General features: G+C 38.8%; 1 protein-coding gene across 1 annotated transcript; it reads left to right on the top strand.

The window, feature by feature from the left end:
* The first annotated feature begins 795 nt into the window (after window positions 1–795).
* LOC110720688 lies at window positions 796–3,517 on the top strand. Its single transcript, XM_021899742.1, has 3 exons — window positions 796–2,098; window positions 2,241–2,372; window positions 2,475–3,517. Exons 1-3 carry the CDS (start codon window positions 796–798, stop codon window positions 3,515–3,517), a joined length of 2,478 nt encoding a protein of 825 aa, XP_021755434.1.
* The last annotated feature ends 15,695 nt before the right edge of the window (window positions 3,518–19,212 follow it).

Here is a 19,212-nt window from a genome sequence, read left to right on the forward strand (position 1 = left end):
AACCTTGTCCAGATTCTAAAACATATTTGATTATAAATTAATATCAACGTTTGAATGTTTGATGATGACATGATTTAGCCAAGTTGCCAAACAACTACTTGTAGATTTGATTTGTATTTTTTTGCCTTTTCTTTTTAGTCGTCGAACACAATATTTATTTTAGGAAATTTTATGAGAAATCACCTTTTAAAAAAGTGTTCTATAAATCACTTAATTTAAATTTTTGTTGTAATTTGCCTCCAACAACATAACAAGTGACTATTAAATCGTTAATAGTCAAAACTCATTTTCCGGCAGAGTGAATTACCACGTAGATGTTAAATTGTGTGGTTTTTATAGCATGCTTTTAAAAGGTATTTTTTTAAAAAAAAAAAGAAATAAAATTATGAGGATTTAAAAGGTGGTTTTTACAAAATTTCCTTTCTTTCCATTAAAAAAAATTCCTTTATTTTATAGTCATATATCTAATACTCCAGAAATCTTTAAATTAATTTTTGTTAATATAATCATAGTAAATACTCATAAACAAAATTGCATTACTTTGAATGTATAGTATGTATTAAAATTGAAATAAAATGTTAAGCCCTATATTAGTGTATAGTTATTGGGCCTATGTGTTGAGCCCTAATTAAGGTTGTATAAATATACTTGTTCATACTCTAATAGAAAATACGCTGCCCTATTCTCTCTATTCTTGACATGGTATCGGAGCCTCTATACTCTAAACCCTAAAAACACTACTCTAAGCCCTAAAAATCTGATTTTTTTTTCTACACTCTACTCGATCAATTCACAATGGTGGACGATGGCAAGATCGATCCTTCTTCCCCTTTCTATCTTGGCGTAGGAGATCAACCCGACAACTTGATTACTCACGTGCTCTTGAAGGGTGAGAATTATTTAGCATGTTCTAGGGCAATTACTTTGTCCTTGAAATCTAGGAGGAAATTCGGATTTGTTGATGGAACCATCTCCAAATCGGCTGACAAGAACAAATTGTTGGATTGGGAAACTGTTAACTTTATGTTGGTGTCATGGATTCTGCGAGCTATCGACTTTAAACTTGCGGCTTCAATCCCTTACTTTGAGGAGGCGATGAAATTGTGGGATTACTTGGAGCAGTGGTTTTGTGTGGCTAGCGGACCTCGTTTACAAAAATTGAGGGCTTCAATTACAGGCTGCAAACAATTGAAAAACATGTCTGCTGAAGACTATTATACTACTTTGATGGGGTATTTTGATGATCTTCTTCGTCTCAAACCCCCTCATGGATGTGAATGTGGCCATTGCACGTGTAATGTTGCTGCAAAGTATGAATTGGATAGAGAAGAAGATAAATTGCATCAGTTCTTGATTGGTATTGATGATGACAAGTATGTTGTGGTGCGCACGAACCTTCTCTCGCAGCAACCCCCTACTACTCTTGACCGTGCGTACCAGGCTTTCTTTCAAGAGGAACGTTCTCGTGGCATTACTCAAGGGCATGCTCAATTAGAGAAGGTTGAGGCTCATGTTTTTGCTTTATCCTCGGATCGAAGGCCTTCTCAATCTACCACTCGTGTTGGTGGCTATATTGATAAATCAAAGTTATATTTCTCCCATTTCAAACGCTTTGGCCACGATAATTCAGGCTGTTTCATACTCCATGGTTACCCCCCTGGGTGGCTCGAGAAGTATGGTAAGAAAGGGGGGGCATCATCCTCGGGGCAGCAGGATGCTCCATCAGTGCCCAACAGGTCTGCTGCTGCCTCTTCTTCGCCTGCTACTGCTGTTACGGCTGTGTCTGATCACAGCAAGCCCACAGCTCGTGCTAATGTCGTGGGCGTCTTTCTTGCTGCTGCTACTTCTCTGCCTTTGCAGGAAACTCTCTCGGCTTTATCGGAGCTTCAACCCGAGCATGTCCGTCTTCTTTTGACTATGGTTAATAATCGTCAATACGACAAGATGACGGGTGAGTATTTTTCGTTATCATGGATCATCAACACCGGCGTCTCACATCATGTTACTGGTGACGAATCATGTTTCATGGATGTCCAATTCATTTCTCCTTGCCCTGTCGGTCTTCCGGATGGTGTTAAGCCATTGCTACGTAGGAAGGGCAAGTGTATTTAGATGACAGAATTATTCTTGAGAATGTTTTATTCGTTCCCAAATTAAATTGCAATTTAATTTTCGTGTCTAAAATGATCGATAATTCACGTTGTACAATACAATTCACTGACTCTTTATGTGCTATACAGGACCAACACTCGGGGAGCCGATTGGAGGCAATGAATGGATAGATGGACTCTACTATTTTCGGCGAATTCCTAAAGTATGTGCGGTGACAAATCCGAAGGTATCTGCATTCGAGTTATGGCATCGGCGTATGGGTTATCCGTCGGATAAAATTGTCAAGTTATATATTAGTTCCTACTATTAGTACTAGTTCTGGTAGAAAAACTTTGAATAAAGCATGTGAATTTGTCCACAAGCTAAACAAACACGAGATAGTTTTCCTAGTAGTGATAGTAGGGCTAGTCGTATTTTTGAAATGATACATTGTGATTTATGGGGGTCGTATAAGACGTCTTCTACTTGTGGTGCTCATTACTTCTTGACTATTGTTGATGATTTTTCGAGAGTTGTTTGGGTTTATTTATTGAATAACAAAACAAAAGTTTATTTTTCCTTCTGTTTTTTCTTTGCTATGGTTAAATGTCAATTTGATGCTCATGTAAAATGTGTACGGAGTAATGATGGTAGGGAGTTCAAACATATGCTTCCGTATTTTAATGAAAATGGCATTCTTTTCCAAACCTCTTGTGTTAGCACACCACAACAAAATGGACGGGTTGAGCGTAAGCATCAAAATATTTTAAATGTGAGTCGGGCATTGATGTTTCAAGGCAATTTGCCAATTGATTTTTGGGGTGAATGTGTCCTTGGTGCGGTGTATTTGATTAATCACACTCCCTCTCATTTACTAGCCAATAAAACTCCATATGAAATTCGTTTTAGCAAAGAACCTAATTTTGGTGAATTGCGTGTTTTTGGGTGTCTTTGTTTTGCTCATAACCAAAAAGAAAAGGGCGACAAATTCGCCTCTAGAAGTAGGAAGTGCGTGTATGTGGGTTACCCTCATGGCAAGAAGGGTTGGAAGGTGTATGATTTAGAGACCGGTGATATATTTGTCTCACGTGATGTTAAATTCTATGAAAATGAATTTCCATATGTGCATAAAAGTGATTCAACTTCTGCTAATGTGAGTACCGAAGGCATGACAAACAACAATGTTGGGGTGGATCATGATTTTCTAGATGACTTAGAGCATATTTTAGAGGTGAGTGAGGACTGTCTTATGCCTGAAAATCCGCCCAGCCCTCCTATCCATGCTGCGGATCTCACGGCTATTGCTGCTCCTCAAGGCCGCCTACACCGCAGCCTACCTGCGGCTACTGCAACTCCTCAAGGCAACATACACCGCAGCCCACCTGCGGTTGCTGCCCTTTCCCACAGCCCTCCTGCGGCGTTGTAGACACCTAATTTGATGTCTCCCCAAAATGAAACCCGATGATGAAGGTTACCTACTCGTTATATTTACAGTTGGTTTTGATTCGCAAAGTGTGCACGATTTTCTAAGCCTCGCCCAATTTCTATCCGTATCTCTAAGCCTTAATCCCATGATCCCTTTAGCCCAAAATTATTTCGTGTCTTTAAACCTTCTAAAATTCATTTTCGTGCCTTTTCATAAGTCCACACAAAAATCCATAAGTTAATTCAATGGCTAAGCCCTAATTAATAATGATCCACTTGCTACGCTCTAAAGATTGGATTGGCCTGAAAAATATATTTATTATTTTGGTCCTATTCTTTCTCTATTGGATCAGTCTTGAAAAGAGCTTTCCAACGGTATATTATAAGCCCAATTCCGAGTTATATTTTAGAAGTTATGGCCATTTTATTGAAACCGGTCCAAGCTGTCAATTTAAGTTCGTTACGAGATTAATTCATAATTAGGCCCGAATAAGCACGTCCAAACCCAATTAAATCTGATTAGATCCATTTATTTAATCAGGTTTTTATTATTTATTTTCCAAGATTTTATTAGAATTATTTAATAAGTAATTCTTTTAATTATTTTAAAGTGAAATTGTAAAATTCTATCTTTTATTAAATCTTGGAAAATCTATCTCCTTATTTCCTAGAGATTCTTGGACTGATTTTTTATCCCCCTTGGCCGAATAAAATCAGTTAGGGAAGGGGAAGATAATTTTTGTTTTATTAAGATTATTGTTAAAAATAATTAATCTTTAAATAAATCTTTAAATTCCAAAATTATCCATTATTCTTGAATCCTAAACCAAGGAGAAGTGATTCTAATTGGCCAAATAGGATTAATTTCCAAGTGATTTAATTTCTTAAATTTATTTTATTAAAGATAATTATTCATAATATTTATCTTTCTTTGAATTTTAATTACAAGCCGTCGGATTAGCTAAGAATTGCAGGATTCATCCAAGGCCATTAGATCAAGTGGCCGGCCATCCCCTTCTTTTCCCTATAAATACTCAAACTTTTCACCTCATTCAACACACAACAATCACGAATAAAAACTCTAGAGTTTGTATTGACGAACTCTCAACTTCTTTCTGTTTCTTTAGTTTTAATTTTAATACTCTAGAACTTGTATTGACGAGTTCTCCACTTCTCCCTCTTTCTCTAATTAACACGCTTAATTTAGGATTTGAATAATCCTCGCCCATCATTGCACCACGCCATTGCATACTTTGCGATTCTAATCCATTGAAGCCTAAACGAAAGAGGTTTAAAACCTGAGGGTTTCAATATTCAAATTCATTATTTTTATTATTTTATTTAATTTAATTATTTAATTTATTTTAATTATTTTCCCTTGTCAATACTAACGATTTCCTTTGCGGTGTTTTGTAAAGCTATAAGGCAACGCATTCGAGGTGGGTTTTCCTAACACACTCTTTCAATTATGTAGCATCATGCTAGGTGTTGTTTTCAGTATGTAGTATCCTGATTAGGCTTTTTAATTATTTCCTATTATTATTGCTATGCGCATGATTTATTTAGAGGCATGCTAGGAATATATTATGTTTAATACATGTTGAATTACATTGGATTAATGCCTTGATATATGCATGATGATGAATGTTTAGAAAGCATGTTTAGGCGTTTTCGATTTATTTATGCATGTACATGCTATGCGTGTGTTTTGAATGATGCGTTTATTGATTTATTATACTCGTTGCTATGCCTCACGCTATTTTTAGGAATTAATAGAGAAAATCTGTACATGCCATCACGCTTTAAATCAGATAATTAATTAATCCTGTTAGATTAAATTAAACCTGACTAATTCAAAGTGGTCACTTTAATATTCTAGGATTATATGTGCTTTAGGATAGTCCTTAAATCACCTAGACATGATTAGTAATTTAGGCTAGGATTTAATATGTTGTATGAATCAATCACATGCATCGCACATTCGCAAGAAAATCTAGTAGAGGCCATAATGGGCGGATTTGTCGATGTAAACAAATTCGTACCCTCATCCCCGAATCCCTATTGGTTCCTGACCAGTACCGGTGTCAATCTCATAGATTGTGGTGGATGTTTTGAACCTTCCTCATACTCTATGATAAGGTTATGAGTTTCCCAAACTCATTGGCGGCTCCTTTACATCATCTTCCTATGATTAGCCAAAGCGTCATCTTAATACATGACATCACCAGTAGGGCGAGCAAAAATTCCCTACAGGCGTCTTCTGCCGAGTCTACTGCTCCAGCTACTCCCTCGGACAGCAACCCCATGGTTGATCCGCATTCCCCCTCTGCTACCTCTATTGATATGGGTCGTGGTCAAAGGGAGAGGCATCCTCTCAGTAGGCATCGTGATTACGTCGCACATACTATATCTCTTTCGAGTTCATCTATTCCTCAAAGTTCATCGTCTACTCCAAGCTCCTCAGGTACTCTTTATCCTTTAGCACACTTTGTGAATTGTAATAATTTTTCCTTGCGACACCGTGTGTTTATTGCAGCTGTGGATACAATGGTTGAGCCTTGGAACTTCAACGAGGCAATGAAACATGAGGGTTGGCGAGAGGCTATGGAAAAAGAGATTACTACTCTCAAAAATAATGAAACATGGGTGTTAGAAAAATTACCTCTGGGTAAGAAAGCTCTCGGTTGCCGATAGGTATACAAGGTCAAGCTTAACTGAGATGGCACACTTGAGAGATTGAAGGCTCGCCTTGTTATATTTGGTAATCATCAGGTTGAGGGTATTGACTATACCGAGAATTTTTCCCCCGTTGCTAAAATGGTCACTGTCCGTGCTTTTCTTGCGGTTGTTGCTGCGAAAAATTGGGAATCACACCAAATGGATGTCCATAATGCTTTCTTGCACGGTGATCTTGATGAGGAGGTTATGAAGCCCCCTCCTGGTTTTCATGGTACTCAATCTGGTTTGGTGTGTCGTCTTCGGAGGTTTTTGTATGGCCTACGACAAGCACCTCGATGCTGGTTCTCTAAACTGGCCATTTCTCTGAAAAGGTACGAATTTTTGCAATCGTACTTTGACTATTCTTTATTTACTCTGAATAATGGGGCTATTCATCTTAGTGTTCTGGTGTATGTTGATGATTTAATAATTTCGGGCAATGATTCTTCTGCGATTTCGACATTCAAATCATATTTGAGTGACTGTTTTCATATGAAAGATTTGGGTGTGTTGAAGTACTTTCTTGGTATTGAAGTTGCTCGGAGCCCAGAAGGCATATTTCTATGTCAATGGAAATATACTCTTGATATTATTGCAACGTTTGATTTGTTAGGGGCACGTCCGGTAGGTACCCCTATTGAACAAAATCATACTCTGGCTAAATCCGAAACTCTTCTTATTGCTGACCTTGAAAGGTATCGTCATCTGATTTACTTGTCTTTTACTAGACCTGACCTGGCTTACACAGTACATATCTTATCACAATTTATGCAACAACCTCGTCAAGATCATTGGGAGGCCGCCATTCGTACGGTCCGTTACTTGAAAGGATGTTCGGGTTAAGGAATACTATTGAGCTCGGAATGCAATTTACATTTGACAGGTTGGTGTACTCGGATTGGGCTAGTTGCCCTTTGACGAGACGATCAATTTCTGGTTGGTTGGTTTCTTGGTGGTTCCCCTATTTCTTGGAAGACTAAGAAGCAACATACTACTTCTAAGTCTTCCGCAGAGGCAGAGTATCGTTCGATGTCTAATATAACTAATGAGTTAAAATGGTTGAAGGCATTACTTGACAGTTTGGGAGTCTCGCATCCCCGTGCGAAGAGCTTGTTTTGTGATAGTCAATCAGCGTTAGGGTTAGGCTCGTGCGATGCATGATTTTAACAATAATTTTTTGACTTATTTGTGTGTAATATGTAGTATGTACAAACAATTTTTTTTTTAAGGGCGTATATATAAATAATTTAAACAAAATCTAATAAATTGATAAGTTAATAAAGAGCGGAAACCTCAATTTATATAATTTGTATAAAATATACGGAGTAGGCGGAAAGGTAATGTTTATAGGAAAATAAAATATATAGTCCAACTACCCTTTTTTATACTCCATTGAAAATTGTGTAATTAGTCAATTTAAATATAAAATCTGTTAGAAAAATGTATAATTAATGTACCATTTTCAAACTATTATTTATGTTGAAAAAAAATTAATGACGTCATTATTAGTTTTGGCGGGAAACATTTTTTATGGGAGATTGACATGTGGATAGTAATGATGTCATAGATAATTACTTTAGTTATAGTTATAGATTGATGTATGGATAGCTCATTATGAATGGCATTGGTTGTAACCATTATATATATATATATATATATATATATATATATATATATATATATATATATATATATATATTTATGCAAAGGTTAGGAAAAAAAAAGAATCTTTAGAAACCCAAGCAAAACTTTCAAACAATCAAGTCCAGTTTGTTATGGGTAAATTCAAGTCTCAGGTCACATGCATGTCATGTCATGTTGAGTAAATCTAGCATTTTAGGTCGTTTGAATCCAAATTTGTGTTAAATCTAACTATGTCCAGACATGTCAGGTTGTTTACCCTATTGTTTGATTGACATCAGATTCAGGTCGGATTTAATATCTAGTACAAGTTTTATCTAATTTGATTTGGAGAGGGTTTATGATGGGTATCTTTGGGTTTGATATTTGTTAGGGCCAAATAATCATCAAGTGATCAAGCCATTTTTTATCCTAGTTGGACTCATATCGATCTATTTGGATCGCCACAAACTTACTGTATATAATTATACTTTCCATTATTCTACTAATAAACCAAAATCAAAACTTACAATAATGAAGTTGTTGACCTTTGAAGAGTTTTGATTATGATGAGAAAAAAAACTTCATCTAATGAGTTTTCTCTAGTGTGGGATTAGCTTGCTGGTGAAGTAGACTCAAGGAGTGAAAATTAATCTGAGCTAAATAGAATACAAGAAAAGCAACGGAAAGTAAGAAAGAATAGAAGAAGTGTTCCTGAAGGAACTAGACTAGTGATCCCTAATAGGAACACAGAGAGAAGCTTCCTAGCGAGAGCATGACAACAAGCTAGACATAGTAGCTTGGGCCGTGTTGAAGAAAGTAATTGGGCTGCGAGTTCCGGTATGACACCGGAGAAGAATTGACAGGAGGGTACCAATCTTGGTCTGCGAAGAACTCAGGTTCCTATTAGCAACACAGAGTTTGATGGATGTAATTAGATGATAAGCTTGGAGACTTTCATTAAGGTTTATGATAATTTTATTTAATTTCCTATAGGTTGCTCTAAATATGTGATTAGTTGTTATGCATGAAACCTTTTAGAGACGTGATAAAGCTTGGCAAACTAATAAACCGAAAGATTTATAAAAGATACATGTGTGTTTGTGAAAAAAGATATATTATAAGTAATCCTTGACCAACTGAATAACCCCTGAATAAGTAACCCCTATAAGTAACCTCTGCCTCACGGTGTGGCCAGCCACACAGAAAAAACACTTTTTACACTAAAATAAGTTTAGTTCAAAACCGTATAGAGATAGGATAAATTAAGTCCTAATGAGTACAATTAGTTAATAAAACACAACTTTTAATGAGTCATTTAAATAAATAAAAAAAAAGATTATATTATATGGTTAGTTGATTGATTAATTGACATATAGGCATGCATAATAGAATTTAATCAAATTGCGCACTATCATCATTTGTTGTATAGTATGTGGATAGACTTTTGAAAAGTTTGGTTTAATGCTAAAGTCATTGTATTGATTAATTTATACGAGTCATCATTCAAATAAAACATAATAATATGGTGCCCTCAGTTGCTTAAAATATTCACATAAAGACATACGCGTAGTACAGTAACTAATAATTTAGACATGTGACTGTAGAATAAAAAATAAATTGTGCACTCTATGGGTGTAGGCCAGGTATAGATGTTTAAACAAGATTTATTTAGTATTAACGTCGTATTATTGATTTGAACCAATTTTAGATATGGTCACTTGCTTAAAAATATGCACAGTCACATAATTGAGTAGGTTAGACATTATTGTAAAATTTACTAATCGCGCAATATCGGTGGATTTATGGATAGGTCATTGTGAATAGGATTGGTTAGGAAAGAAAAAAAAGAAAAAGAATCTTATAATACCCAAGCAAAACTATCAAACAATCAAGTTTGGTTTGTTATGGGTAAATTCAAGTTTTAGGTCATATGTCATGTCATGTTGAGTAAATCTAGAATTTAGGTCATTCGAATCCAAATTTGGGTTTAGATAACTATGTTCAGGCATGTTAGATTGTTTACCCTATTGATCGATTGGTATCAAATTCAGGATGGATTTAATATCGAGTACAAGTTGTATCGAATTCAATTTCGAGCAGGTTTATGATGAATATTTTTGGGTTTGATATTTGTTTGGGTCGAATAATCATTAAGTATTCAAGCCATTTTTTATCCTAGTTGGACTCATATCGATCATCCTAGTTGGACTCATATCAATCTATTTGGATCGACCCAAACTTACTGCATACAATTATGCTTTCCATTTTTCGATTAATTAAACCAAAATCAAAACTTACACTAATGAAACTATTGACTTTTGAAGAGTTTTGATGATGATGAAAAAAGCAAAATTCATCTAATGAGGATTCTCTAGTGTTGGATTAGCTTGTAGGTGAGATAGACTAAGGAGTGAAAATTAATCTAAGCTAAATAGAATACAAGAAAAGTAAAGTAAAGTAAGAAAGAATAGAAGAAGAGTTCCATAAGGAAATAGACTAGTGATGAGAAGTTTCCTAGCAAGAGCATGACAACAAGCTAGACAGAGTAGCTTGGTCTACGTTGGAGACAACAATTGAGTTGTGAGTTCGAGTAAGACACTGGAGAAGAATTGACAACAGGGTTCCAATCCTGGTCTGCTAAGAACTTAGGTTCCTTTTAACAACATAGCGTTCGATAGATGTAATCAAATGATAAGCTTGAAGACTTTCATTAAGGTTTATTATAAGTTTATTTTCTATAGGTTGCTGTAAATATGTGATTAGTGGTTATGCATGAAACCTATTAGAGACGTGATAAAGCTTGGCAAACTAATAAACCAGAAAATTTATAAAAGATATACTGTGTGTTTGTGAAAAAGTTTTATTGCTTATTTTATCTTATAAAATTGGTTTTGAAGAGTATTTATCTTTTTCCAAACTTTATCCTTATTCGGTTTTATAAAAGATTATCAAGTGCTACATTTCTTATTAAGTGATTAAAAGTATTTAAATTTGATTACACCGTGTGTTTATCCTTTTTTACAAACCCTACTTGGCGAATGTGAGTATCCTGTAAATAAGAGACTTTACACACTAAGGAGGAGTGGGAGTTTATGCTTGAAAACCTTAATATCACTTTAGTGTAAGTTTGTTGAGCTTTATCATATTAGTTTCGGTTTTGATGTGTATCTTTTCAATCACATATGAGAGTTAAACTTTTGAGTTGTTTTTGACTTGTGTGTGTGAGTTTATATATGATACATAGTGAGTGAGCTTCGTGTGTGAAGCTGAGAAAGTAGTTCTCTAGGAATGTTGAGTGGAACTTAAATCAAGGACTTAGATTGTGTAGAATATAGGTCCTATCGTGTAGCAAGTTCACACTGGAACTAGTGAGAAAAGTCTGATTATAGTACGTGTTTGAGTAAAACCATGCTTATTTAATTCTTTCGTGTCATAACAAAATCTATCTTTCATGCATGTGTTTCCATCACAATATCTTATGTAATGAAACAACCAATGATTTTCAGTAATGTCATTTATGTAATTATGTACAATTTAAATATTTCAGAACAATTTATAATGTTTAATTTCTCCTTATTTGGTCTTGATTTCTCAATATCTCTTGCATGTGCCTATAGTTTCCCTTTATTTCTCTTTTCATCATATTGAATATAAAAATATGGTGTATCACCTACATTTTGTAATAATAAATTAACATTTGTAGGATGTATTCTTGCATAAATATGCCAAAAAAAAATAATTAAAAAAATTATTGTAAATTGCAAGTGTGAGTGTATTAGGTATCTTATCACGTGCAAAGATTTCGCGCTATATATGTAAATTAAAATAATTTCTCACCCACTAAGGATGACAATTCAATCCAGGTTCGATTTGAATTCGATCTGATTCGAAGAAAAGTATCCGATTCAAATCTGTTTAGAAATAGTCTGAATTCGAATCTAATAAAATAGATTCGAATCCGAATAGGAGGCAGAGTGGACTTGGACCTTGCGCAAAGTCCGACCGAGTCTGATCCGATTCGAGCCCGAGTATGAGGATATGCTTTATAACTTGCATTGGGACAATTTCTTACTTGTTTGTATCAAATTTTTGTTATGTAACTTAATAATTTAAATATGTTATGTTTAGACTTTAAACCCTATGTTTTTTCTAATTTTTTACACACCAATATGATATAAAAGATAAAGTTTATTAGGGAAAATACAAGCATTTATAATAAGTATATCATACATTACCAAAAAAAAAACTTGGATCATTTGGAGGTCCGAATAAACGAACCGGATTCGGATCCAAAAATTACGAGTCGGATCGGACTCAGACTCGGATTTTTCGAATTCGGATTCGAATCTGATTCCAGGGTCGTTTACTTAACGGCGCAGCATTTGACCAGAATCCGATCTGTTGCAATTCCTACACCCACCCTCACTTTCCAAGTAAAATATTTTCGCGCTAAGTATGAGAGACCTCATGCCACATCCACAATTCAAGCCTAAAAGGCTCTCATATGAGGGATGTGATAGAGTATATAAATCGATAGTTAAGTTCAACGAACCATCAATATTTACTAAAAACTTACGGACATATCTATGCATCGATAAAAGCTTTTCTTGCTCGTATAGCCGAAGTTGAAGTACGAGAAGAAGAAGAGGCTGCAATGAAGGGAAAAGATACTGCTCAGCCTGCCTCATCCTCTGTTGGTGGTGAGACATCAAAGACTCCAAGTGCTGATCCGGCCAATGCTGAAGTATAGGAACTCGGGCAGTCGTCTGCAGAATCTTGTGGATCAACATGTGCTTAAGTGATATTATTGCCGCATTTTCTTTTTGCCTTTCTTTTGCTTCAACTTGCCATGAATTGTACAAACTTATTTTGCTCTCTTTAAGTATTTGTACTAGGTTCGGCAATTGTGTTTTCCGCTTGTGGGCGGCTGCCAATTTACGATTTCGTTGTACTTAACTTTGAAACCCTCAGCTTGAATGTATTGAAGTTTTTCTCCACTTTTCTCTTCCATTGCCTTGTTTTCTTTACTTAGCTTCTTCTTTGACTTTCTTCAAAAAATTTCTAAGTGTTGAACCTCGGCTTGGAAATATTCTTAGCTGAGAACGTCTTGATTTTCTATGAGTGCACTGCTTCGCTTTCGTTCCTTTTTGCCTTGCTCCTTTTACTTAGATTTTTTCTTTAAATTTCTTCAATAATTTTATAAGTACTAAGCTTCGGCTCGTAACTGTCTAGTTGAGTGCATTTTGCCCCCCCTTAGAAATATGAAGATGAGATCTTCGGGTTTTTGAGGTATTATAGCCGAGCTTCTTGCCTTGGCAAAATTTTTGAGATAACTTTGATTTTGAAGTTTCTGCTATTTTTTCCTTTCTCTTCTACTTTATTTTTGAGGGATCTGATTTTGTTGTTCTGAAGTCTTAGACTCCGACAACAATATTCTCCTGATCCAAATAATTCATCCGAGGAAATGACTATCTAAAACACAATTCCAGGGAACTGATCATCTGAAGTACAATGCCTCATTAGGCAATACTTTGGGGGTGTAACCATTGTCCCTATTTTTTAGGCAATGTTTCAGATTCGTCTATGACCTCTTTACCTAGAGGAACTGATTCGTTGAAGTACAATGCCTCATTAGGCAATACTTCGGGGGTGAAATCATTTATCCTCGTCTCGGTAGGTTTTTACGGCTTGTCGAAATACAATGCTTCATTAGGCAATACTTCGAGCAGCACCGAAGAAAAACCTTGGATTATTTCAAAAAACATCGAAGACAAAAAATAGAAACTTGCTAAATTTATGGGAATGTTGGCTCAAAGGCCTTTCATTAATCAGAACGATGCACTTACATAGATTGTTCTTTCCCGAAGGGCTTTACACATGATATTTCTTAAGTACACCTGCATTCCAGTGGTTTTTCAGTTCAGTTCCATCCAATTGCTGAAGTCGGTATGTTCCTAACTGGACCTCATCATATATCTTATAGGGTCCCTCCCAAGTGGCTGAGAGTTTCCAATGAATGCGACCTTTTTGCACAGCTGCAGAATTTCGAAGAGCAAGATCCCTAAGTTTGAGAAGTCTTGCATTGACTATTCGATTGTAAAATTTGCTGATTCTTTGCTTATATGCAGCCATTATGTCTCGGGCCGAGTCTATGACCTCATCATGAAAGTTAAGGGATTCTTTCATGAGTTGCTCATTTTCTTCGCCGAGAAGAGATTTACTCGCAGACTTTCTGTGCCAATTTCCACTGGAAGTACGGCTTTAGATCCATACACCAACTCAAAAGGTGAATATCCCGTTGCCTCTTTTTCAGTTGTCCGAAGTGACCAGAGGGTTCCTAGAAGTTCCCCTATCCACTTAGACTTTTGATCTTCAACTCTCTTCTTGAGAGCGTTGAGGATCTGTTTATTTGCAGCTTCGGCTTGACTATTACTCTGCGAGTGACAAACTGCAGAATATGACAATTTGATGTGAACTGATCAGTGTACCGCCTTAGAGGCAAATTATCAAATTGCCTCCCATGATCGAAGACAAAGACCTTCAGAATCTCTAAACAAGTGATAATGTTTTGCCAGATGAATTTCCTAACAGTTTGCTTTGTGATGTTCGAGGCTGCTTTGGCCTCGATCCATTTGCTGAAATAGTCAATGCCGACTATCAACCATCTTTTTTGATACGGAGCATCGGGAAACGGCCCCAAGTTATCCAGCCCCCATTGAGCAAATGAAGCGGGTTTAGGATCGGCTGAAGATCTCAGGATGGTTGATGGATGACTGGTGCGAATTGTTGACATTTTTCGCATCTTCTAACCAGCTCCTTAGCATTTAGGATCATGGTTGGCCAGTATTATCCAACCCTCAGTGTCTTGTGGGCCAAGGCTCTTCCCCCGATGTCGTTTCCACAGGTGCCGAGATGGATCTCCCGAAGGATGTAATCAACATCTGTTAGACCCACGCATTTCAGTACTGGGTCCGAGAAGGATTTTTTTAGTAGCTCTCCTTTGAAGATGATGAACCGTAAACTGATTTTCTTCATTTTGGAGGCCAAGTTTCTGTCTTCGGGAATTTCCCCCCGAAGTTTGTAAGCTAGGATGGGGTCCATCGAGCTCGGCTCATGTGTGACGCAGCATATCTTAGGTGCTTCGTCCACACTTCTTTCTCGGCGCACCTCCACATATACAGAACGGTTAATCTCAGTTAGAGTTGAACTTGCAAGTTTGGAGAGTGCGTCGGCTTGTGCGTTCTGACCCCTTGGGATCTATTCGATTTCAAAAGTTCCCAGCTTCGCAATAACTGTTTTGATCTTTGCTATCATTGAGAGCTCTTTGGCCTCATATTTACCTCGAATCTGATTTGCGACGAGCTGAGAGTCTATCTTTAAACAGACATGTTCGGCTCCCAATGCTATGCACAGTTTTAGGCCAGTGATTGCTGCCTCATATTCGGCTTTATTATTTGAAGCTTTGAATGAGAATTTCAGTGCATATTCAAAGGACTTGCCTTCGGGCGAGGTTATGACTACCCCTGCCCCCGAACTATTTACGGTGGAGGATCCATCCGTAAAAATAGTCCATACTTTCTTTTCCTCGTCCAGTGTCTCTTGATACGAGCACTCGACCAGGAAGTTCGCCAAGGCCTGGGCCTTGATGGTTGTTCTCGGCTGGTAACTGATGCTAAATTCAATGAGCTCGAAGGCCCACTTTGCTAGCCTACCAGATTTTTCGACTTTGCCGAGGACTTTTTCCAGCGGCTGATCTGTCAAGACCACTATTTGATGGCAATTAAAAAAATGCCTCAACTTCCGAGCGGCTACCACTACTGCATATTCAACTTTCTCGAGTAGGGGGTAGCGAGTCTCGGCATCCGTCAAAGAATGACTGATGAAGTAGATCAGCTGCTGAATTTTCTCTTCCTCCCTTAGCAAAACCGCAATTATTGTGGCTAGGCTATCTGCCACATATAAGTACAAAGATTCTCCTTCAACTAGGCGTGCCAGCGTTGGGAGTTGAGCCAAATGCTCACAGAGTTGCTTGAAGGCTTCTTTCTACTCATCATCCCAGACGAGCTCTTTAGATTTTGGGAGTTTTAGCGCTTTGAAGAAGGGCAACCCCTTATCCGAGGCTCTGGAGATGAACCTAGATAAGCAACCATTCTCCCAGTGAGTTGCTGAATGTCCCTATTTGTTCTTGGCTCGGGAAGATCCAGATTTGCTTGAGCTTTGGCGGGATTGGCATCAATCCCCCTTTTGCTGACCATGAAGCCGAGGAACTTGCCCGACTTCACGCCGAAGACACACTTCTTCGGATTCAGCTTCATTAGATGCTTTCTAAGGGTGGCGAAGGTTTCGGCCAGGTCCGTGACATGGTCTTTGTCTTCTTTTCTTTTGACGATAAAATCATCAACATAGACTTCCATGTTATAGCTCTTTTGCTCGGCGAAGACCTGATCAACCAGCCTTTTCTATGTTGCCCCCCCATTTTTCAATCCGAAGGGCATCATTATATAGTTATACACCCCGGCGCTTGTAACGAAGGCCATTTTTGCTTTGTCATTAGGATGCATGAAGATCTGATGATACCCCGAGAATGCGTCCATAAAACTAAGCAGGGCATGCCCACTTGTCGAGTCGACTAACTAATCGATCCTCGGCAAGAGATAAAAGTCCTTCGGACATGCCCTATTTAGATCCGTGAAGTGAACGCACATTCTCCAAGTGCCATTTGCCTTCTGAACCATCACCACATTAGCCAATCATTCAAGATACTGTCAAGGTTCAATGAGACAAGCATCCAGAAGTTTTTTAACCTCGGCTACGATGTCTTGGTTATTTTGGGCGGAGTAATTTCGTTTCTTTTGCTTAGCTGACCGATATATGGGGTCGACATTAAGCTTGTGAGAGATGAGGTTCGGGTCAATCCCGGGCATTTCTGCTGCCGAGAAAGTGAACACATCCTTGTTGTCCCGAAGGAGTTGGATAAGTTCAACACGGACGCTCGGATCAAGTCCTAGCCCAATGCTGACACATTTTTCAGTATCCCCTTCGGCCAACTCTATCGATTCAGTCTGCTGGTCCAATTCCATAGCTTTGGCACTGAACTCTTCATGATCTGGCCTATTGTCGATATCAGGAGTCTTCCCAAACTTTGGCTGATGCTCTGAGTCTTTCGGCTCAAATGACAAACTAGCTTTTTCTTTCCCCAAAGATTTTACTTTTTCTGGGGTGGCCTGGGCTGAAGCACTTAAGCTCTTAGGCTTTTTGTGCATCAGTCCTTTTCTTTTTCCTCCTCATCATCCCTGTCGCCGCGACAACTTTTGGATGGCTTGAGGTGGTTGCATCTTCGGGCCTCCTTCTGGCTGCCCTGAATTCTTTCGGAGTGTCCCTCGTCCGAAACATATATCATCATCTACGTAGAGACAACTCCTTGAATTTCATGAATGATGGGTCTCCCCATAATCATGCTGTATACAGACGGAACGTCTACGACCAAAAACTCGGCCATAATATTTCGGGCTGCTCAGCCTTTGCCAATGGTGACGGGAAGAGAAATTTCCCATCAGGATATGATGAAGGGTCATTGAATCCAGATACCAGGAAGGGTACTGGAGTCAGGTGCTTGGTCTCCAACATCAGCTGGTCGAATGCTCCCCGAAAAAGGATATTCGCACCACTACCACCGTTGACGAGAGTTCGCCAGATGTTGTGGTTAGCAATGCCCGTTACAATTACTAGCGGGTCATCATGAGGGTACACCACCCCCCATCAGTCTTCGGCTGTGAACGTGATGTTCAGCACCGGAGACTGGGGTCCTCGGAGTCTACATGATTCAGTTGATAGGTCAAGCCCCTCAAGTGACGTTTTAACGCATTCCGAGAATAGGTTCCTCCGGAAATGACAAGGATATCAGGATACTCTTTATCTTGCGGCTTGTCCTTTTTCTGGGGGAAATCTAGATCTTGCCGAGAATCTTTCTCGGCTCTTTTTTCTTCGCGGCAATTCGTGAGATATTTTTTCAAGTATGTTGCCCTTTCGGACTAGATCCTCGATCAGATCTTTCAGCTGGAGGCAGTCCTCGGTACGATGTCCAAGAGATTCATGGAACTCGCACCATCGGTCCTTGCCTTTCTACTGATGCCACGGTGGGAGGGGCCTAGGCTTATTGTACCTTCCCTCGTCCTTAGTAATGTTGTATATTTTAGCACGTGGAAGGGAGAGAGGAGTGTATGATTCATATCTCCCCATATAGGGGGTCTTTTCTTTCTTCGGCTCAGGTGCCGAGGACAAATCTGAGGCTTTTGCCTTCCCCTTCCTCTGGCCTGGCCGTTGGTCTGTTGTCCTTCTGCCTTCCCTGCCCCGGATTGAGACTTGGTGTTGTTCCATTCTTCAGCCCGGATGTATTTATCTGATGCATCTAGAGCTTCCTCCAAGGTTTGCGGTGGATGCATGACCATGAAGTCTAAGAACTTTCCAGCTTGTAGGTCGTTCGTCAACGCAAAACTGCTAGCCCTTGGTCCAGACTTGTAATTCTAGACGACTCGTTACAGAAGCGAGTCAGATAGTCTCGAAGGCTCTCGTCCTCCCCTTGCTGCAGACCCATAAGTTCTGCAGTTATTTTCTCTTGGCGGTTTTCCGTAGAAAACTTGCTCTTGAATTTGTTGGAAAGATCTTTCCAACCGGTTATTGATCCTTCCTTCACCCCCTTGGTGATCCATGCTTGAGCAACCCCCTGGAGAGTGGTTGGGAAGTATTTGCACCAGGTAGCTTTGGACTTGGGGTCGGTTAAGGTACATGTGCCCCTCGTAAGAGGCAATGTGATCCTTCGGATCCGAAGTACCATCATAAGTAATGCGCCGGGATTTTCACCGTTGGCACATGTTCTTTCAAAATCCAGCTTTGGAAGGGTGAGCTGGTAGGAATCATTACGGCATTTCCCTTATGTCCAGCCGAGGGGACCTCGCTTCTCCCTCTTAAAGAGATGGAAGTGATTTTTGTCCCCGGCTGTGACGACTCGGGATAGGGCTCAGTTCCCTTCGGATAGGTGAGGCGACTATGCACGCCCACCTCCCTTGAGCCTAGACGTTCATGAACGTTTAGGCGAGCAGGCTCTTGCCACGTTGAAGTGGTGTTACTGCTTCTATAGCTCCAGGAGTCCCGGGTTGCGAAATTTTTGAAGAACTGCGGGTTCTTCTTCCTTTCATGTTCGGTTCTCCAAGTGTCCTCCTCCCACTTTTCCCCGAGCTCCTTAAAAGAAGGAGCCCGTCCACTATCTTCTTGGTCAATCCTCCTTCTAAGGTTCCTTGGCGGAAGAGGTGAGTGATCACGGGGTGTTGATGGAAAGTTGCCTCCTTGAGCCTTCAT

This window comes from Chenopodium quinoa, unplaced genomic scaffold (assembly GCF_001683475.1).
Source record: "Chenopodium quinoa cultivar QQ74 unplaced genomic scaffold, ASM168347v1, whole genome shotgun sequence".
Lineage (NCBI taxonomy): Eukaryota > Viridiplantae > Streptophyta > Magnoliopsida > Caryophyllales > Amaranthaceae > Chenopodium > Chenopodium quinoa.

Bases quoted from the DNA above. Each gene is read 5' to 3' on its own strand.
- LOC110720688 (XM_021899742.1), top strand. From the start codon at position 796: ATGGTGGACGATGGCAAGATCGATCCTTCTTCCCCTTTCTATCTTGGC. The intron at 2,099-2,240 runs GCAAGTGTATTT...TGTGCTATACAG, and splicing joins GCCATTGCTACGTAGGAAGG to GACCAACACTCGGGGAGCCG. The intron at 2,373-2,474 runs GTTATCCGTCGG...TTTGTCCACAAG, and splicing joins GTTATGGCATCGGCGTATGG to CTAAACAAACACGAGATAGT.